Below are 22,931 nucleotides of genomic sequence, written 5' to 3'. Positions count from 1 at the left end.
TGATAGAGGAAGGTGTACATGTCAGCACAATCTTTAAAAAACTTCATAAAAATTTGATTCTTGCTGCAAAGAAATGGACTGCCTTAAACTTCCAATTACACAACATTCAAAAAGTTCATAGAAGGCCATATAAATATAGAGAATATACTAGAGTCTTTCAACTGGTAGAAGATTGAACTAGGTGACCTACGGGAAAACTGTTACTTTCAGGATTCTATGGTTGTAAGAATAGAAAGAACTACGGTTTGAAAAACCCCACCTAAATGTCTGTATCTATGAACATGCTGCTGAATTTATTTAAGTATCATGGTTATGATGGCATAAATGACCAAAACGAAATCAAAAGGGATTTGGATACCATTGCAAATGAGTGAAAATTGGGACACAGGGAGCAAAAGCACTAAGAAAATTGAGAAATAATATTTAATTTCTTTCTTGTCATAGAAATGTGTCTTTAAAAAAAACAACTAGAATAGGGAAGCCTGGCTGGCTCTGTCCATGGAGCATGTGACTCTTGACCTCAGGGTTGTAAATTTGAGCCCCATATTAGGTGTAGAGATAACTTAAAAATAAAATCTTTTTTTAAATGTTTATTTGTTTATTTTGAGAGAGAGAGAGAGAGAGAGAGAGAGAGAGTGCATGTGCAAGAGGGGGAGGGACAGAGAGAGAGGGAGAGGAAGAATCCCAAGCAGGCCAGGCACTGTCAGCATAGAGTCCCACATGGGGCTTGATCTCAACAAACCTTGAGACCATGAACTGAGCCGAAATCAAGAGTCGGATGCTTAACCAACTGAGCCACCCAGGAGCCCGTAAAAATACAATCTTAAAAAAACAAACAAAAACCAAAATATACCTAGAACATTTACAATAAAGACTTGTTTCATGTGTTTCAATGTAATTATCTCTGAAACAACATATTTCTATTAGAGAGCAAATATAACATTCTCAATAGTAACACTGCATCATTTATCCATTTGCTGTGCATCATTTAAAACTACAGTAGATATAGATGCTCTCAAACTATTTGGAAAAAAGCAAATATCAATTATGTTTAACCAACAAAAAATAAGAGAAAAACAACTGGTATAGTAATCAGCTCAAAAGTTAGCTTACATGCATGAATTTAAATAAAAACTTAAAAACAAAATAAATAAAAATTCATAATTAAAGGATAAAATAAAAGCTTACATGCATCCTAGCCATTTTTTCCTATTTACTAGGATGGGCCTAAAAGGAGGAAAGGAGGTACTGAAAGGACAAAAACCATGTTCAAATATCCTGGCAATTTCATATGCTCCATGGACTCTAACTTCACTACAAGAATTGATGGCTGACTTTTGTTCCTTCCAACTCAGGCAAACGATCGCTCATTTCAGAGCATTAAAAAGTTCCTCACACATTTTATATCATACAAACACAAATATATTTTTAAACTGCCTCCAGGCTCTGCAGAGTCAGCCAGTGAGAAGAGCCAGGATTTAAAATCCCAGCTTTGCACAGAACATACTCTCTCATACTTATATCGTTTCTTCATAGTGCCAAGTATATTTTCTGGCACATAGGAACAGTCAATAAGTTGAGTTAAATGAAATCTGGATTCTGTGTTTACTTGCTAGGTTTGTATATGACTGTGCATTTGTTTTTCTGTGTTTCTGGGCATCACATTTGTTTCTGTTAAACAACAGTGTTCTGGTATGTTAGACTGTGTGCAACACCTAATGTACATCAATTTCATAGATTATTACTAAATACAAATCTTAAGGTGACGGTGAGAGATAGTTACAGAGAACCTTATTATAGTGAGGTAAAGTAGGTAAATCTGTCATGTCACAGATTATTTGGGGGTCTCAAGTGTTAAGACCATAAAACAAGATTCAAATGTCATCTAAGTCAATCTCTTCTCCATCCTCCTGCTAAAATTATTTCTCCCATTTCATAAATATGAATCAAATTTTTATGTGCTCAGAAAGACATTTGTAATTTATTACTTCATGCATTCCATGGATAATTATTGATCACGTATGAAAGTAAAAACACATTAGAAAGGTGAAAGCACAAATACGAGTACAAATATAATTGTTAAGTGCAGAGATCATTATTTATGTTATAATGATTACTTTCAAATCCACTCAGAGCAGAATTTATTAAGATTTAAAAAGTGACAAGTGACCCCAATTTTTGTTCGGTCAACATTCAACAGACATTTTAGTGCCAAAGTAATCTACACACTGTGCCCAGAATATGCCCTTAATTTTTTTTTGCCACTGAGACTTTGCTTATGTCAGGTAAGGAAACTCTCCTCTATCCCCTACTATGACTGTCATCACTAATTGGTCATGGCACCCATTACTGGTGACCCTGGACATGCCTGAGAATTTTTCTCATCAGTCGCACAGGAAACATCCAAATTCTAACAGAGTTAGCATATAAGAAAAACTTCTAATATTTATATTTTCATAGTTCTTAATAATATGGGATAGTGAGTAATGTGCCAGCTAGACAATACTCTATGTCTAATGGTTTTGCATTAGATTTAGAAATATTCTCTATATGGCCATTACTTATGCTGATTGTCCATAAAAACTAAGGGCATAATATTTCCTGACGGCATAAATCAGGAAATTATTGTCTGAAGCTCAGAAGCATGGCCCAGGGTAGATATGTATAGCTATGAGCCAACAGCATAGAGGTGAAAGAAACAGCACAGAAATTTAGGGGTTTCTTTTAATGGTTAAGGAAAATGAATAAGGATTTGGAAAACAGTTTTATAGAGGAACCAATTAGCATATTTTGAAAAGTGTCTATGAATAAAAAATAAAAAAGTATCAAAACTCTAATAGTTTATTTCACATATCATTTTTTTAAAATGTATGTTTGAGCTGAAGACTTTGCACTTGTGGAAATTTTACTTCTGTATGCAGATACTGTTGTGTCCAAGGATGTGTAATTGAGAGAGAAGTAGCTAGAAAGTACAGGTGACTCTTGAACAACATGGCTTTGAACTTTGAAGGTCCACTTACACATGGATTTTCTTTGATAAAAACAGTAGAGTATCTTAAATGCATTTTTTCTTCCTTATGATTTTCTTAAAAACATTTTCTTTTCTCTAGCTTACTTTATTATAAGAATATAGTATATAATACATACAACATACAAAATATGTGTTCACGGACTGTCCATGTGTTCATAGACTGCTCAAGTTACTGGTAAGGCTTTCAGTCAACAGTAGGCTATTAGTAGTAGTTAAGTTTTAGAGGAGTCAAAAGTTATATGCAGATATTCAACTGTGCATGAGGGGGGCATCGGCACCCCTAAACCCCACATGGGCTTCAACGGTCAACTGTATTATGAATGATGTAAGTTCCCAAGATGAATTGGACTTTTAACTCTACAGTAAAAAGAAAAAAAAATAAAATAAATCTTTATTCAGCATCTGTGATCTACAAAGCAATGTTCTAGATATTGTTATAAACCTGTGGGGGAGAATTCAGCTCAAGTCTGACCTTCTTCGAAGAGAGAACTTTTGTCAGCAGGCATATTGAGGCACTTTAAACACAAGTCTACAGGTAGAGCATTATAGATCCATGGATTTCTTTTTTTCCTTATTTGGCTCCTAGAGATACTATAAATAAACAGAAATGCGATGCAAGCTATGCCTAGCTCTTCAGTAAAACCAATTCCTCTTAACTAAAATACAGATGAACGGGAATTATAGATCCAACTAAAATGTATCTTGGATTGAAAGTGAAAACAAAACAAAGCATTTGTTTCCATTATTCCAGATTCCACTAGCAGGTCACAACTTGCAAGCATGGTATGTGTGGCATTTGGCTGATGTTTAAGTCTGGCCTGAGGTGCAGGGAAGGGACAGCTAGTGCTGTCGGCCAATCCACTGATCTTTTCTGCAGGAAGATAAGAGAACTTATTTATTTTGTGGCTCAAGGCTCAAATCTTTGGTAGAAGCATAAAGTTCTTTTACTGGGATACCTGATCAGGGACATTAATTTTCTGCTGAATCTTTTCTGATATTCTCCCAGAAGAACTTCATATATCAAAATTCACACTTGTTTCTCAGAACATATTCTATTATGTTTGGCTCTAGCTTTTTATTTTAGCTAAAAGGGTTTGCCTGATTTTTAAAAGTTACTTCTAGCTGTTTGAACTTAAACATGTTTTTACTAGAGTAGTCCAATTTTGGTGTCATGTCTTCCATTTTATTGGGTAATTATTTAGCATATTTTCATTTATCTCTTGCCAGTAGGAATCAAAATGTGGTAAAGCAAGGGAGACAGTTGATGCATGGTATGAAAAATAATACTGTTTGTGTCTAAACATATGGTGTCTACCACAGAGTACGGGCCCCCTTCCTTGCTCCATTGTAACAGATTATCTCCTTACACATCTTTCTCCATTTCCCTCTCCGTCTCCATGAATATTCTGTTCAGGAAGAGGCATTACAGAAGGATTGTAACTTTCCCTCCTATTTATCTGATTTGGGATAAACATGCATCATCTAAATTATCTCACTGCAAACCAAAATTTCAAAATGTCATCTCAGACCTTCTTACCTTAATACTAAGCAACATCTGAATTTGCATGACATTATATTTATCAGAACTTTATAACTGAATTACAACTTTTGACTCTAGTTTTCTTCTTTTTACGAATGATGATGACCAGAAATCCTGTAACCATAGCTAATCAGATGGCATCCTCCAAGGCAAAAAGTGAATTTCAATTCCTGGCCATATTAATCTTCAATCAGCCTTTCACAAGGTAGTTCTCTCTGCACCTAGGTTGTGTGAGAAAAGGCTTATTGCATACTTTCCTAGATCTATCAGGAAATAACAGAAAGTAGTTTTGGTCAGGCTAACATCATGAAGAGTCAATTAAAAAGCTCAACATCAAATCAGCCATTCAGTAGGTTTTTACATAAAACCTCCCTTTATGTTCCATTATGATCTAAGAATCCACCAGTAATTTGATTTCTATCTTTTTAAAAAATGTTTATTTATTTATTCTGTGAGAAAGAGAGAGAGAATATGCACAGGTGGGGATGGGGGCAGGGTGGGAATGCCAAGCAGGGCTTGAACTCACCAACTTTGAGATCATGATCAAGGGCTGGATGCTTAGCCCACTAAGCCACTCAGGTGCCCCTATTTTCTATCTTTAGACCCTCCAGGTTGAAATTTTTAGCATGTGATTAAAAATTATCCTCTTTGGAAAGAAAATCCTTGCAAATCAACTTTATGGTTATATATAAGGCAAAAGAGAAAAAAAAGGGAGAAAAAAGAACTTAACTGAAGAAAATTCTCATCTCATGAGATTTAGATTATCTTTATGAATGGTGTTGTTTTGTTCCTCATAAGCTCTTCCCTTCTTCTGAGTCTCTGATCCAAGACACCACATACTTTACTTTCATTATGATCAATTGGTCAGTTAACTTGGGCCTCCACTCATCCCTGCCAGTTAAGAAATCAATAACTTTAAAAGGTTACAACTTTAAATTCCCCAAAGGAAGCAGTGTCTTCTTTATTCCAGTTGTTCTCCAGAATACTAGTACTAATGGTTATTATCCATGAAACCTTACTTCTTAGCACAAAATAGAACAGGGCTTTTGCAAAAAATAGTTTATCACCTATATTGAAGATTATTGAATTTCTATCTATGTTTCTCTCTATATATGTCTATTAAGTAATACTGAAAACCATCACTTTAGCTACTTTGTCTGGAACATTATTTTACATGGTTTGTTTTTTTACCTTATTTGAAAATTCTAACTCAACGTCAGTAATATTCCAGGATGATAACAGTAGAGATAGGCTCAAGATACATTCTTCCAGATCAGTGGTTCTTAAAATTTGATGTGAGAAGCAAAAATGCAGTTGTCATGGTTCCCATCTCCAGAGATGATTTGTTTTAGGTGAATGCGAAGAATATGCATTTTTAATAAGTGACTGAGTTGATCCTAATTCTGGTGGCCTTTGGTCCACAGTAAGAAACATCACTCAAAATTTGCTGAACTCTACATATGAATCTTGTTATGTGGAATTTATATACATTTTGATCATGTCATTTATATTTCCTATGGAAATGCCTTTATCTCCTTACAATATTATGTACTTTTCATAAAAAGGCCAAATCAAAAATAGTTCTAAATATTTTGTGAAAATATTGGTGCAGACACTGTTCACTAGGTTGGTAAATAACCAGCTTACAAGGATCCACATGACTGGATTATCTTAGACTCTACCTCTTCTAAAAAAATAAAAACAAAAACAAAAAACCTCATCAGAAAGTAAGATACTTTCTTTTCTTGGATAAACAGAGCTGTGAAACATGCTACACTTTCCCTCTTTTCTTTGGCTGCCAGGAAATTCAGAGCTGATTTTATGCTCACTAATGCTTTATTTAACATAATTATTTTTCCCCATCATTTCCGCTTCATCTTTAATACTTGGCACTTATTTAATCTTTTAGTTCATTTGACAGTAAATTGTTGCATACCCTCTCTGAAAATTGGCAGATATAAAAAAATAATAAAGGAATGATTAAGCATATAATTTTAAAACAAGTTTGCCAGAGATGTAAAATTTTTATCATTTGGTAACCCAAACTCATTAACTATTGAATTTTCAACAGCAACAAAAAGTTTTATAGGATGACTCAGAATTCCAGTTTCTAAATAGGAAATACCTCTTCACTTAAGGTGTATGTTCAATCAGTATCTCTTCATTTTCAAAAATCTTCTCCTGCCTAATTGTCCATTGAGTGATCCACTAGGAACTTTTTTCCCTTCTATTCTTAGTTTCCTCCCTCTCTTCCTTCCTTCTTTCCTTCCTTCCTTCCAAGCTGTACATACCTAATGTCTACAATTTGAGGAGTTTGGGGATAATTATACACCCATGAAACTATCACCACCATCAAGGCCACAGACATATCCATCACCTCCCAAAGTTTCTTCCTACTCCCTTACTACTTTGTCTTATGCAAAAAGAAAAAAAAAAGTACTACATTTAATATTATTAATATCATGTATTTAATAATAACAATGTAATAGTAATCCTTCATATAGAACCTATGTAGAAGGTACTGTTCTAAGAAGTTTGCATATTTACATTTAATTTCCATTGACGTCCTATGAGATAGGTATTGCTAATCTATTTTTAAAAATAGGGAATCTCAAGTAAACAGAATTTAAGTAATTTAACCAATATCATGGAGCTTGTATTTAAATCCAGGCCATTTCTAATATATTACCATCTATATTTAAGACCTTCTTGCGTGAATCATCAAAAGGGTTATTGTAGGAGAAGAGACCTAATTTTAAGTAACATCTGGTAAGATTTTTATATAGAAAATATATGAAGGGAAAGGCCTCAAATGTCACCAGAGAGTCTTTTTCCAACAGAAGTTCTGCAGGCTATTGGAAAGAAAAAAAATACAAAAAGTTACAAAATGAAGTATAAAATTGTTCCCCCGCTTCATAAAAGTATTATCACCAATAATTCATTTTGTGTCCTCCCAGAAAAATAAAAGGAAAGAGTATGTGTGTATCAACTTATGTACGTGTATGTAATATTTATTTACATATTCATACATTTTGTAATCACGTATGTTTGTGCCTTTAAAAAGTATATCTGAAAAAAAAGTATATCTGAGTATATATTATACATTAACACATTTTTTAGTAATATTTAAAATAACAAATATAGATCCAGTAACTGGACACTGTCGAATTGTGGAAAATAATGAAGAGACAGAAGTAAAATAATGTGATTTATGTGAAGTGACTTTTTAGTTTATTCAATGTTTGGCTTCAATTAGTATATTTCAGAACACATTGCTAAAATTTGCTACCTGACTAAAAACCAACTCTGTTTAATTTTGAAATAAAATAATCTTACTTTTCATTTAGGTGAGTATGAAGGTATTTGGGCCCTTCACATGAAAATAATAAAGTTCTCTGTGAAATCAATAGGCACTTTAGTTTTTACTGCTCTAAAACCATGCCAATCCTGAATAAAGTGCCTTTTTCCATAGAAAAGAGTTTATAGCCATTTTGTAAATTACATTCTTTTCTTTTTTATGAGAATATTTACTATTATCTTCTGACATTTTATATCAACTTCATGTAATTTTTAAAGCCAAAAGCACAAATACTATATTTTTAAAAATAAATGGATCAACATATATACACTGTAAGTTATCTATGCATTTTCAAAACACTTGCCTTCTATCGCAAACAAAAAAATGCAAGGTCATCCATGAAGAACTGGAAATAATACTCATTTTAATTTCCATAATTAAGAATTTCCTGAAATGGAGGTAATTTCCTCTTGACATTTATTCATACATCCTGTTTCACAGTAATGTATCTCCTTCTAAATGTCTATGAGATGCCTTGAAATTAGCACAATTTTTTCTAACTGCAGTAATATTGTGATAAATTAGACAATATCAATGGAGAGATGTGAATAGTTTCTTGATTGTACACACTTGTAGAAAGTTATATGTAACATTTTATAAGATGCTATAAAGTGTCAGAAAACCAACTGAATATCAATTTCAATCCTCATTCTTAATTTCAGATGAAAGAGTAATAAACCAAGCTTTGTAAGATATTTTCAGGTCTGATGTTTTCATAATATTGGCCTTGAGTTCAAACACAAAGTTGAAGTTAACCAAATTATTTCACCTTGTGAAACTATAAATGCAGTGTTGACCAAAGTAAATCTTTTTGGGTTGAAAGAAAAAGAAAAATCCAAGTACAAACCATGGAGTTAAATACAGTACAAGTTAGGATTGCTACAATTATATTACCTTCTCATTTCAAAGAGATCAAGGTAAAAATAGTGCCAATATAAAAACCATTCTTAATTTCTTCACAGTGACTTATATCTAACCATATGCACTTCCTCTTCCCATTACATCCCACTGCCTCATAGAAATCTTTTTTGAAATTCTCTGTATTTATTTTCAGCTAATGGAAGCAACTTTGGGAAAACTGGCTATATCTCCAAAGTGGAACATTCACACCTATGACCCACCAATTTCATTCCAGGTTATATATGCAAGAGAGACATTTGCACATGCCAACAATTTGCATATAAGCACTCTTCAAAAAAAATATAGAACCAACTTGAAAGTCATCATCAAGAGAGTGGCTGAATAAACTGTAGAATAATCACATAATGGAATGAGATATTATGTAGCAGCCAAAAAATAAATTACAATGCATAGAAACCTTGATGATGTATTACATGAAAGAGCCCAAAAGGCTGTGTACACCATGATATACTTTCATAAGGTTAACAAAATCTCCCAATTAAATTTTTTTTTAACGTTTTATTTATTTTTGAGACAGAGAGAGACAGAGCATGAACGGGGGAGGGGCAGAGAGAGAGGGAGACACAGAATCGGAAGCAGGCTCCAGGCTCTGAGCCATCAGCCCAGAGCCCGACGCGGGCTCCAGACCGCGAGATCGTGACCTGAGCTGAAGTCAGACGTTTAACCGACTGAGCCACCCAGGCGCCCCAAATCTCCCAATTAAAAGTATCATTTTAAGAATGATAAATATAGGATACAGGATGATGGTTATCTCCAGCAGAGAAAGACAGCGGGACACAACGGAAAAAGAGGTGCTAATGGTTAGCAACCACTGTAAGTCAATACCAATGATATAGCTTTAGTTTGGGGATAAGTTCACTTGTCCATATTACCTTACTAAAATGTATTAAATAAAATGATAGAGGACTATGAATGAATCAATGATAGAAGTGTATTATGAAAAAGGATAATAATTAATTAAATTCTATGTATGTGGAATTAAACAAAAGCAACTTGGTTTACCTCTTTAAGCTCACAGTATCAAAGGCTTAGCTCTTTTAAATACACTCTATTGAAATGTAAGGTATTTTCTTATGATTTATCAATTAGGCTTCATCTTGAAGATTTCTCCTAAAGTACTGGAGGTATCTGCTTATTACCTAATTTTTTCAGAATATTAACTTGTTCAAAAATTCAAAGGAATTAAAGAAGGAATTGTTTTCCCTATAGTAATTCCAGGGATATAAAAATGACATATAAATGTATATAAAAATGACATTTTATATGTTTTTCAAATTGGAAATGTATTATTGAAGCAAGCTTGAGACAATCTCCTCAAAATATATTCTTTATTATGGTGTTTAAATGAAAAATATTTTAAGATATTCTTTCATTTGAACCTTAACATGTCTTTTCATTTAATGAAGAAAACATAACATGATCTTTTGGGATCAAATTAGGAACACATCTGATATTCCAAAATTTGAATTGCAACTTTTCAGACAAATGATTTGACACTGATTTCACACCCTGCTTTCAACACCGCTGATAATAAAATTAACAAATCATAGCTTTAGATAATTGTCTAAAACTCAGAGTTGAGGGGTGCCTAGGTGGCTCCGTTGGTTGTGTCTGACTCTTGATCTGGGTTCGGATCATGAACTCATGGCTCCTTAGTTCGAACCCCACATCAAGCCCTGCACTGACAGCACGGAGCCTGCTTGGGATTCTCTTTCGCTTTGTCTCTCTGCCCCTCCCTGACGTGTGTGTCCTCTCTCTCTTTCAAAACAAACAAATAAACATTTTAAATAAATAAATAATAAAATAAAATTCAGAGTTGAAACTTCAATTTAATAAGTAATTCTCTTTAGTTTGAACAAGATTTAATAAGTAGCAGATGACCTAGGGAAAAATGACAGGATAAGATTGTATGAATTTATTAATCTGCATTACTAGCTCAAAGTCTCCATTAGACAATAAGTTTTATGTATATAATTTATTGTCTAATGGGGATATATATATATATATATATATATAACTTTATATAACTTATTGTCTAATGGGGATATATATATATATATAAATATATATATAAAAAAAAAATATATATATATATATATATATAAAAGGAGGACTACGACCTAGTCATATATACGTGTATGTGCACTAGTTTTACTACTTTATTTTGTTTAATGATGAAAATAGGTTATACAATAAAGAAAGAAATATGGAGAAAAAAAGACTTCCAGTGAATTGTGCTCTAAAGAGCATTAGACTTCAAAAGATCCCCCAGAAATCAAGCTTTGTTTTTCCACTAACTAGCTCTGTGATTTTGTTTCCTAGCATTTTCCAAGCATAAATTGATAAGTTTCCACAAGATGATTTCTAAAGATCCTTGCAAATCAAAATTCCATGATTTTAATACCTTTAGACTGAAACAAAAAATCAAATATTAGTGAAATCCATAAGATACATTCTTTTCTGATCCAGTAGTGCCCAATGTGAATTACTAAGTTGATCTAAGTTAAGAAGAATACAAATACATGTGTTTGCTTTTCATTCCCAAACACCACATTTGAGAAGAATTGGAAACAAAAGTTCCACAGTGTGATCTAAAACAATATGCATAAGGATTTCCCTTTTCCAAAATGTATTAGAATGGTGTAGGGTTATAATAGTTCCAACTTCCACAATGAGATGAAAACAAACTAGCTCCCCATTCAAAAAAAAAAAAAAAAAAGTCTAGTAGTTTGACAATGTAATTGTCATTATCAACTTCACGTGCAAAGAACAGGGAATACCAGTACTTTTTCCTTTGTTATGACCCTCATGAATCCCAGCTTACAACCCTCCGAAGTCAAGTCTCCAGATAGAAGTACTGGTCGGGATGCAGAATGATGTGTAGGACAGATGTTTTAATGGAAGCAGAATGCCACAGTGAGATGGCATGTTGAATGCCCTTAGAGTCAGGTACTATTTCCATAAGTTGCTTGTCTAGGAAACACACTTTTTTTTTTTTTTAATTTTTATGTTGGCAATCCAACTCTTGTTCTTCCAAACCCAAGTTCTCTCCATGATTATGCTTTATCTCCAGCATGGTGATTCTTACCAAAGCACTGAAACTCTATTAAGTTTCATTACGTATACACATCTGCTACATGCATGGTTCCAATTTGATTTGGGCTTAAAAATACATATCCTCTGGCAATTTTTAAGACATGTAAACTATTTTTTCTTTCAAACTCACAACAAAACCCCTGAACATGGACAACACATGTACCTACCGCAAAGTGAGAAAAAAAGAAATGGAAATATTCTTGTAGTATCAATGCAGATATGATATTCTTGAAAATTAACATTAGAACTGATAACTGTAAGCCGGAAAATCTATATTCAAAATAAATAATAATCCCTAGTCACTTCCTAGATAGCTCCACATCTATTGAGAAACACTTTTGTCCTTTCAGCTCAAGTGTGGAATTCATTTTCTCATTTGAACTAGTTTTATTTTTGTCTGTTGGGAATACTTTAATCATGCATTCTTATAAAATACTGCATTTTTTCTGGAAAATCTCATGAGTAACTGGATATAAATTTTAACTTAAGGTAAGTATAATGAGTCTAACTAAGGATGAGGATTTATACATGTGAAGAAATTAATGTTAAAATGACCACTTAAAAAAATGTTAAATGTTTCGGAGCTTGTGCACATTTTAATACAAAAATCATATCCTATCTTTACCATGCTCATAGTTCTCTAATGTGTCCCCATTATGTCTTGAATAAAACCAGAAGTCTTTACTATGGTCTACAATGTCCTGAGCTATCTTGTCCCCACTACTTTTCAGACAGCCTTTGCTACCAAGCCCCTCCTTCCCTTTGTTTTAATTACCGTGGCCTTAGGTGGAATACAACAAGTCTCCTCCCTCCTTGAGGTCTTTTTACTTACTGCCTCTCTTCACCAAAAGCTCTTTATCCAGATATTCACAGAACTCACTCCATCCTTCCAGTTAGCCATTCCCTTTACAAAGGTCTGTGTCTCAAATATTCCCTTTACAAAGGTCTTTGTCTCTTATCCAGAACAATACATTTCTTACCCCATGCTTATTTTATTTGTAGCACCCACCAGTACTTGGTGTGGTTTTCTTTCTGCCTTTGTCACTAGAAAACACAATTCTTAAGGTTAGGAAATTGGCAGTTATGTTTACTGCTGTGGCCAGTGACAAGTAGTAAGTGATCAACAAAAGTCTATTAAATTGAAACCAACTCTATGAGTCATATTTTGATTTCCTGAGAGATATGCTACTGGTAAAACTTTGGGTTTCCAAAAGCACTATTATTGTTATTCTTAAAAGCAAAGGGAATGAGGAAGATGGCAGAATCATGCCCACATGAGAGCAAAAAGACAAGACCTTTCACTTTTTAGAACAAAACCTTCCCATTCTATTTGACATTATTTCAACAGTCATCCTACTCTTTCAATGTTATTTTTTCTCATTAGTGACTTCTGATAATTCACTGCCTATTCTCCCCACACTTTTTATAATTCAGATCTTCTTTACATAACAGACATGTCAAAATTCCCAATGCAAAATGCAGCCCACCATGCCAGAATGTGGATCCACATATATGTGTACATTTTACATACCTGCCTTTTAACCGCTTCAAATAGGAACTTCTCTCTGATAGACTACATTTATCGTGTATTGTGTATGTCATTTATAAATAACACTTCACTATTTTTAAACATTTCCATTTTATGCATTAATGAGTGGGCTTAGATAAAGAAAAAAAAGGGCCAGCTCATGTTTACTGGGGGAACTGAGGTTGAAAGAGAAGGCAGTAAGTACATTTCTGTGCTGATTCATTTGCATTATAAGATATCTCCATATGCTTCCCAGAGGATTTTCAATTTACCAGCCTTCACCAGAAAGCACACTGATTAAGGAAATAACCATCGACAGCCATTAATTCTAACTTTTGAAGAAAATCAGTTACAGATCAAAGAGTGGAAGAGTCTCATAGCCCTCCCAAGTCCAAAAAGAAAAATAAAAAAGGCAGATTGTAGTACAAAGACAAAATGTTCAAATAATAAATTCCAGTTTTCCCTAACATTGAACAAAGCGAAAGATTACATTAGTAGATGATGGCTGATGTCAAGATGGCACTGTTCCAAAACGAAGGAGCTCTCCATGGTGTGCAGGTATCACCTCACACCATGATTTTGCAAAGCCTTAATGTAGATTTTTCTACATTTAGACACTGCACTAATAGGTAATAAGTCCCCAAAAGGTATGGCCCCATACTAAAAGCCTTTCAATCTGGTTAGGAAGGCAAGAAGTAGAACTGTAACATATATAAAATAACATTACTAATGTCAAATGTAATTCCAACTATAGATGGTATAGGCATGGGAGGTCGAGAAGGCTTCATGGAGAAAATCACTGTAAAGACTGGTTCTCAAAGGAGAAAACTAAAGGGTAAAAATTCCGATGGAATCTACTGAAGCAAGAAGCAGTGTCAATGTGCACAGAAATGTGGAGATGCTATTGCAGTACTGGGTTTCTTTTCAATACCACACTATATCCCACATTGCCAAAACTAGCTGCTGAAGCCAGTGGTAGAACAATGGTGATACACACACACACACACACACACACACACACACACACATAATCAGAAAACAGTATAAGACATATGGAGAATGGGGGGGGGGAGTAAAATCATTATTATAGCTCTGAAGGATAAATAATACTTCCTTCTCAGTGAATATTCTTTTTACCATTCCTGCTCTTTCAATGAAATAGAAGTTAAATTGTATAGTTTTAACAACTTGCAGGCCAACTCTTTTTAGGTAATTCAAGCAAAATAATTGATTTATTTTCTTCTTTATTAGGCCAGGTAAAATACTTACCACCATATAGTTTGCTTCCAAATAGCCTAAGAGTTCACTGAACAGGAACACATGGTTTTGTTATGTCAACTGGGCACCATCATGCTAAAACCCAGTACTATGTAAATAAATGCAGGACTAACAGTGATGCTGAGAAATGTACTGTGAGTCACAGAGAGCAGAACTAGCAGAGAAATAGAGAGAAAGTTTATTCCTTTTCTTACTCTGTAGTATCAGCAGTAATCTCCAGATAGCTATTATTACATATTCCTAGATAATGTTTTATGGTCTTGAGAGGAAAAAAAAAAAAGAGTGAAAAATGAAATAACAAAAATGCTGCTGCTAATTGTGTAACTATCAGTAAGCCCCCAAAAGTCTTACATGTAGAAAATGATGGACTGTAAATGAGTAACAGCTAAGTTTCTTTCCACCAGAAGTTTAGAAATTAGGTAATAAGACATTTGAAGTTCATTAACTCATTTTCAAAGATGAGTATTGGGACATGACATCAGAATTAAATGAAGTAACTCTACAAATAAAATAAGACCAAGCTAATCTGTAGTCTAAAGGGAAATCCTGAAAGGATAAAAAGTATCCATATCATAACAGACCCACTGAAAATTAGAACACAATCCCACTCCAGTTATGCTGTGCTGATAGAACACATATTATCTCTTCCTGACATACCTCTGTTTGGCAACCAAGTAAATACTTGTAAAAAAGAAAAGGAAAAATGCTAGGTAAATACACACGTTTAAAAGATACATCTGTATGTCATGTCAAATACTGTCTATATTTAAATGATGACTAAAACAAAATAAAGACAGTTAAAGTTTGGTTACCTTAATGCTAAAAGAAGAATACATATTACATGTCTACATTTCTTTAAAAGTTCATTTTCAACTCCCAACAATTAACACACTCTATAAAGAATTTAATAAAAATATATATCATGGTATGCTAAAATAAAAATGGATGTTACTCATAGTATGGCTCTTTCATCTGAAAGAGAAATATTTGGTACTTCCCACCTTGTAAAGATGTATTTGATTAACATGCTAGCAATATTTTGGGCAGAAGCTGGTGCAGGGGAAAATAATTCTACCCATTTTTAGTAATAACTGCGTAAATGAAAAGTTTCTATTTATTTAAATGATTCTGCAAGATATACTCCCAACATTCCCCAAAGCTATGTAGTCAGGATAGTGATGGCTAGCAGGAAAATATTTAAAAGCCCCTTCTTTTTAATCATGTATACTTAACAACATATATGTGTTATGTAAGGTATATGTTCTATATTATATGATATATAAAATGTAATACTTTAATACATTTATATATTGTATTTGACATATATAACACATTTGTATGCACATAAAGTATAACATATGTGGCATATTTCTATATATAATCCCTCTCCAATCATGCCACTCCAAAAAAAGGATACACAGATACTGACACAGTGTTAGGAAAACTGCAGTGAAAAAAACTATTTTGCTTCTTTGTTTCACAAAACAGCAATTTAGTAAACCTATTAAAATTGAAATATTATAGTGCTAGTTTTTTTAGAGTTATAAATGGACAACTACACTAAGTTTTCTGGGAGCACAGATGTAATTCTACCATATTTGTCTCTGATGACAGCACCCTTCTTGTTTTCCCAGATTGGTTCAGAAATCAGAATATAATTTCTGTAGTTAAAATCATAAAGCTGCATGTTAAACAAAAACTTTACAGAAATGCCATGTAGTAGCTTTCTTTCCCAAGTGAAAACTTTGATAAAAGCAACTTTGTTTTAAAATTAAAGAAGTGGTGGACCACAGAAATTAAGAAATAAGAAATTTCTCAAGTTCTTAAGTTTTATGTCATGAGTAATACAATGTTTTTTTTTTTTATTAAATGTATTTATTATTTGAGAGAGAGCGAGCGAGAGAACGCGTGCACACGCAGGGGGAGGGCAGGAGGAGAGAGGGAGAAAGAGAATCCCAAGCAGCCTCCCCCAACGCGGGGCTGGATCTCGCTGAGATCATACCCTGAGCTAAAATCAAGTCACACGTTTAACTGACTGAGCCACCCAGGTGCCCCACAATCTGTTTAAAAACAAGGGTCTAAGTGGTTAGTGATCGTGACCAAAAATGCAGGTGTTGCTACCATACAAGCTCCTCAGATTATTTAATGTGCCACCTGGTACCACTTCTAACTCACAAGTCACAAACCTGAGGTACGATAAATGGTAAACTGATGCTGGACCTTGTTAAATATTGTTTTTACAAAATCTTTTTTGATCACTGATAAACATTTGAAAATTTCCTAAACTTGGTACCATTTGAGTACTACCACCTGGAAGAAACACCACTACTGCATGCTATCTGCCAAGGGTCATTAGGACAAAAGAGGAGTTCCAGGTTCTTTTTCTCCCAAGGCTGTTTAAGGCAGCAATTAGAGTTTACGTTATGGAAAGGAGGGAGGTGGGGGGAGTAAAAGGGCACTGAGGGCCAGTGAAGGCCTATGAATATGCTCCGAAGGAAAAGATGAAGTGAAAAAACAGATACACTTGACCACTCAATCTAAACACTTTTCTAAAAATTCTTTCTGATACTCTTTCTTTCACTGATTTTTTTAAATTGTGCTTTTAAGGTTTCTTACTTTAATAGGAAATGGGTAGGCTTAAAATTACACTTCAAAGCATTAATTTTAGCAGCAAATAATTGGTTATATAAAAGCATGGTTAAGTTATGGTATAGTGATATATTTGAGATTTCAGGGAGCATAAGAATGAATGATTCGATGAACACACAACAGTTGTAAGACAGACCCACTCATTTCTTCAGCCCAAAACCGAACTGAAATTGTTTCAAAGGACCCGAGAAGTAGATAATTCTGTCAGTCCTAAATTACAAAGGTCTTGCCTTTACTTCTCATATAGATAATGTTTATATGAGCTAGGTTTTCGATAACCACTGTTTAGGATTCCGTTTTCACTTCTATTATCATTAATTGATGAATATTAGCTCCATCAAAAATAACAGCCAAGTAAAAAGAGTTCAGAAAATGTACGGGGAAATTCTTGGTCATCTATCAGACACAGCTTGATCTTAACTCAGACTATTGCATATTTTCCAGAAAGTTTATACCTAACACTTCAGCCTGTAAGTATAAAACTAGAGTGAAAAAATAAATTCAGACAATGGCTTTTGCTGAATATTTTCTGTTCTTAAATAAAGCTGTTGAATCACAGTGCAACCAAAGACACCAAACAGGCAGGATTTAAAACAAAATCTATTTCTCCAGGAAAATAAAATACATTATAAATATGTTTTGATGAGGAAACTGAAGACATCTTTCTAAGAAACTTTCTATATCATAAAGCATATACTTTCTTAAATGTTCATATACATTTTTCAATACATGGATTGTATTTTGATTGCATCCACATTTCTACATCTTAAAAGTATGACTGCTATATTTCATCAGGATCATTAATTAACTTAATTTCTTGAAAATTAAAATTTTCAACTTCAGTGAAACTTACGTCTTAAAAGTAACTTCCATTTTGTTTCCAAGTTTTGAGAAAGTATATATAATTAATTCTTCTAATCTACTTACATACAGAACATATGAACTAATAAATCCATGTCATAGATTTGACTCAGGCATTATGATTCAGTTTCTTAAATGATTTCAAAAATATGCTTATAAGTATTTAAAACTTCCTCTTTTTTTCCCTGAATTTAATAAAAATAAACTTCAAAAAAAAGTCATTTCGGGAAACAAATTTTAAAATAATAGTAACTTCTCATGTCTAGAACTTATAGCCAGATGAAATTAGCATCTCATCAATATTCATTATAATAATACCTATATTCAACCATATAGACAGTATATGGTATTAAAATGATTCACTGATTCTTCATGAAAAACACTACCATAGACACCAAGTTTTATATGTAAATGCATATACATGTATATATATATGTGTGTGTGTATATATATATATATATATGTAACCTTTTAATGTTTCTTTTATTTCCTCTTAAAACAGAATTCTCTTTTTATTCATACACATTTCTGATTTGACGTCCTGATAGTGATTTGCACTATCCAATTGTCCTTAACAAAGATTTCAAATGATAAAAAGACAATAAGCCCCCAAACCACACACATATATATAATTCTCTTTGATAAGAAATAAGCACCTTCACTGCTAAGGTATTCTGTTATCACCTTCAAAATTTGTCACAAAACTACCGACACGATAAAAAGCACATAGAAGCAGTAGGATATGGATTTTCACTGATTCATTTTTCTAGTGCACCAGTAGGTCTTAAAAAATACGTGAGACAAAATCAAAATCATACTATGGTATTTCAGCTTAGTATAAATTCTTAATTAACTTCACCAGAAATTCTTCACATATACGATATTCCATTAGCTGGCCATATGACAACATGAGACTTTCTGCTGAACACAATATGGCTAATAAAATTAAGTTGACTTTAACCACATGGTCATTTAAAGAAGACAATTAGATTAGCCAGACACAAAACTTAAAAAAGCAGCCTTGGGAATAACTTTTTTCCTACAGCCATTACCAAAGCCTTATTGAACTGATTAACTATGCAAGAAAAGCAGCAAAGAAAAGCTGAAGAAAGGGCACTAACATCACTCACTACTTGGCTTACCTAAGAACTCATAAAAGTAAAAGACACCATTTTATTTTATTAGATCCTATAATATGTAAATTCTGCTACTTTTCTGCAGCTTGATTAACATTAATCATTTCATACTTTTCCTTTTTTGTACCATCTAAAGAAACCTTAATTCTAGCTTCATATTTATTAAAAAAAAAAAACACATTAATTTGGAATATGCCCATTGGGTTGCAAAACACCATTATCCCCAAATAAAAGAACACACAGAAGAATTCTAGAAGGAAATTACAATGCACAAAATTCTATAATACAATCAGCCCCTGATGACCATCAATCTCACCAGATAGTGTTCTACCTTCTAAGTATATTTAATGGTCATAGGCCCATTGCCTGATGGGATCTGTAGTTTCTAAAAACTGTGTGAGTGATAGTTACTGACTTTTTTCTAAAACTATGAACTTATAGTGTAAGATATGTTGCAAATATCATTCTACTTCATTTTGTAGGGTTGATCAGTTTCAGCCCTGATATTCTAAAACCGCATAACCTATCATCCAAAATGAAAATGCATGTATATGAATATGTATATACATATTACAAAATCCTTGGGTAATGATACGTATAATCTGTGTTTTATAATGTTGTAAAATAAGAATTATGGTTCTTAGGAGGAAAATGCATGCCACAAGTATCTATTTATATGAAAATAATACTTCAAATATACATGAAAACTTTTCATTTGAATACACTGGAACTCTCTCTAGGCACTTCAATACATATTATGCATATTCATACCTTTACTGGGCACCAATTTTGTGTTTTTCACTGTCATATCTTTATGTATTGATATATATATAATATTATCCTTCCCTATATTCAGGAATTCTAAAATTTCTTTGTGTGTTTGTCACCTTCAGGCATCCATACTCAACACCGGCCAGCAAATCCCTAAATGACTTCAATCTCTGTATCATACCCATTTCGTGGATAAGGAGTTACTCAGAGCCACTTGGATAATGCTTTCCTAAACCCACTTAGAAAAGAGAAAAAAGCATTTCCTCTGAACTGTAGAACCTTATTGGGTCCACGGTCACCTCACAGATATCCAACCTCCACCCCATTTCCCTTGACGGCACCTACCCTAGTGTTGTCATGGTGACGATGGTATACCAGAAGGCAGCAGGGATGCTGGTGAACTTGCTGGCCGAAGACCCCTTCTCTGCGTAGAACATGACTGTAGCAAAAATGATGATAGCCATGGTGAGCGAGAAGAGCAAGAAGCCCAATTCTGAGGCACAGCTCTTCAGAGTGTACCCCAGGATGCGCAGGCCTTGAGAGTGGCGGGAAAACTTAAAGATCCGGAAGACCCGGAAGACCCGGAGCGTGACAAAGGCTCCGCTGACATCCTCATTGTCTGTCATCACCAGCCCAATGTAGTAAGGCAGGATGGCCACCACGTCGATGATGCTCATGACACTACGCACAAAACGGTAACGACTGGGTGCCGCGGCCAGGCGAAGCAAGTACTCAACTGTGAAGATCATGACGCAGGCTGTATCCAAGCAAAAGAAGGCCACCGCATACCGCTCCCCACAAGGCAGTTCTTTGATGTGCCCGGGACTAGAGCCGCAGGGCACTGTCTCTACCACGTTAGCGATGACTGAGACGGCAATGAAGAAGCCTGTCACGTAGTAGAACACCAGGGCCATCGTGCTGGTGTGGGGGTTCTCAAACGCCCGCCACACCCTCTGCCGGGCGGTCATGGTGGGCAGCGCGCTCTCTCCCGTGTTGTCGGTATCGGCGTCGTCCTGCAGACGCTCCGCGTTCTCCCGCCTGCGATCCTTGTACTCCTCGTAACAGCAGTCCCCGATAATCTCCGGGATGAGGCCAAAGAAGGCCAGTTCCTCATCATACGCAGAGATGCACTCATGGCGAGGGTAGTGCAGCTTCCCGGTGCGGTAGAAATTCAAGATATGGCGGAAGATGTCTGGGTCACGGTCAAAAAAGTACTGCTGAGTTTCCGGGTGGTAGAAAAAGTCCCTCTCCGAACTGCCCAGCAGAGTGTCCGGGTAGCGTTCCAGGGTGTCCTGCCACGTCTGGAAACGAGTGCCACTCACATTGAGCACAATCAGGGCATCTTGGGTCCTTTTTCTCTCCTGCCTTGGGGGAGCCGGCATGGGCCCCGAGGCCACGGGCATCCAGCCAATGGCTGCTGCCCTAGCAAAGGGCAGCCACGCGGCCACACCCGCCGCCATGGTTCCTCGAAGCGGAGGCACGAAGGGCGATCAGGCTTCTACAGCGGGTCACAGTCGCCACACTCACCCGCTTCCGGCCGTCGAACCCAATACTGAGAGCTGCGGTCTGGAGGTATCACTCCTACTCCAAGGCGGGGCTCCTGGTGAAGTCACAATTCTCGGAAAGGTAAGTTTCCCTCCAACGCAGGGATTTGTAAAAAGAAAAAATGTGTGTATATATACAACGTCCTTACAATCACACCCAGCAGAACCTCACCAGATCTCTTCCAGCAGCTGGGCCAGGCCACTCCTGGCACGAATAAGTACACAGGTGACTTTAGGCGCAGCAATTTCTTCAGACAGGTGTCTGATTTCTCCCCTGACACAGTCCGGATAATGTAGGGCCAGTACGCGTCGTGTAGGACAGAGAAAACGAGGGACAGTCATTCAGTGGTGTTCTTCTGATGAATTCGAGAACCCTACCACCTTCCCTTGCAGCTCTTCCAAACCTCCCCTTTCCAAGTGGCCCTTCCCGCCAAAGGAGTCTCAGAAAGGCGACCTGTTGTTGTAGCTTCCGAGATGCGGTCACAGCCGCTGCCCCATATCTCTTTGGGAGTCCGGTGGCCGCCTCCACTCCTCGGGTCGTATTTGCAGAGATGGAGGTGCTGTGGCGGTGGGCACGGTGGGGGGCGTGAAGACAGATCCGCCTCCCCCTCGTCTGCAAGCACCCCTTGTATCTGCCAAAAGCGTTCGCCCAATGGCCCCTTCACTCTCTTTTCAAGTTCAGCCCAGGTGCAGTGTGACAGTCACAGAAGCCGGGAGCTGGCAGCAGCCGCCGCCGCCGCGGCGGCAGCAGCAGCAGCAGCAGCAGCACCTGCCTCCGCGCAGAACGCGCCTCGCTCGCGGTACATACCTGGCAAAGTGCGCGCCGGGGCTGAGTTGCATAGAGACTTTCTCCTCGCCGTGCACCCGGAAAGGGAAAAGCCGAGAAAGCAGCTCCCGAGCAGCCGAATCCGATGCGCCCAGAGGGCATAAATAAAGCTCAAGCGAGCTCTTCTTCCCCTTCCCCCATTCCTCTGTGCTTCCCTCCTCCTTTTCACCTTCCAAAAGCCAGGCGCAGGCGAGCCGAGCAGCAGCAACAAGTTCAAAAGGTGCGGGGGAGGCGAGAACGGAGGGGACTCGCTCCTGCCAACTTACTGCGCCGCCGCGGTCGCCGGGGCCCGAGCGGGGCGGTGCGGGGCTACGAGGCTGCGGGGCTGCGGGGGGTCCGGGCGGGCCCGCACCTTTTGAACTTGTTGCTGCTGCTCGGCTCGCCTGCGCCTG

General features: G+C 36.0%; 1 protein-coding gene across 2 annotated transcripts in view; it reads right to left on the bottom strand.

Moving 5' to 3' along the window:
* KCND2 (potassium voltage-gated channel subfamily D member 2) overlaps positions 1–21,755 on the bottom strand; it is a 488,170-nt gene extending 466,415 nt beyond the window's left edge. For both annotated transcript variants that reach the window (XM_049641730.1, XM_049641731.1), the window contains exon 1: positions 20,515–21,755. In XM_049641730.1, coding sequence (XP_049497687.1) covers positions 20,515–21,629 — 1,115 coding nt within the window. In that variant the 5' untranslated portion in view covers positions 21,630–21,755. The remainder of the gene's footprint in view (positions 1–20,514) is intronic.
* Positions 21,756–22,931: the final 1,176 nt, after the last annotated feature.

The sequence above is a fragment of the Panthera uncia genome, chromosome A2, assembly GCF_023721935.1.
Source record: "Panthera uncia isolate 11264 chromosome A2, Puncia_PCG_1.0, whole genome shotgun sequence".
NCBI lineage: Eukaryota > Metazoa > Chordata > Mammalia > Carnivora > Felidae > Panthera > Panthera uncia.
The sequence above is the reverse complement of the archived record's forward strand: the minus strand, read 5'-3'. Positions and strand labels throughout refer to the sequence as shown.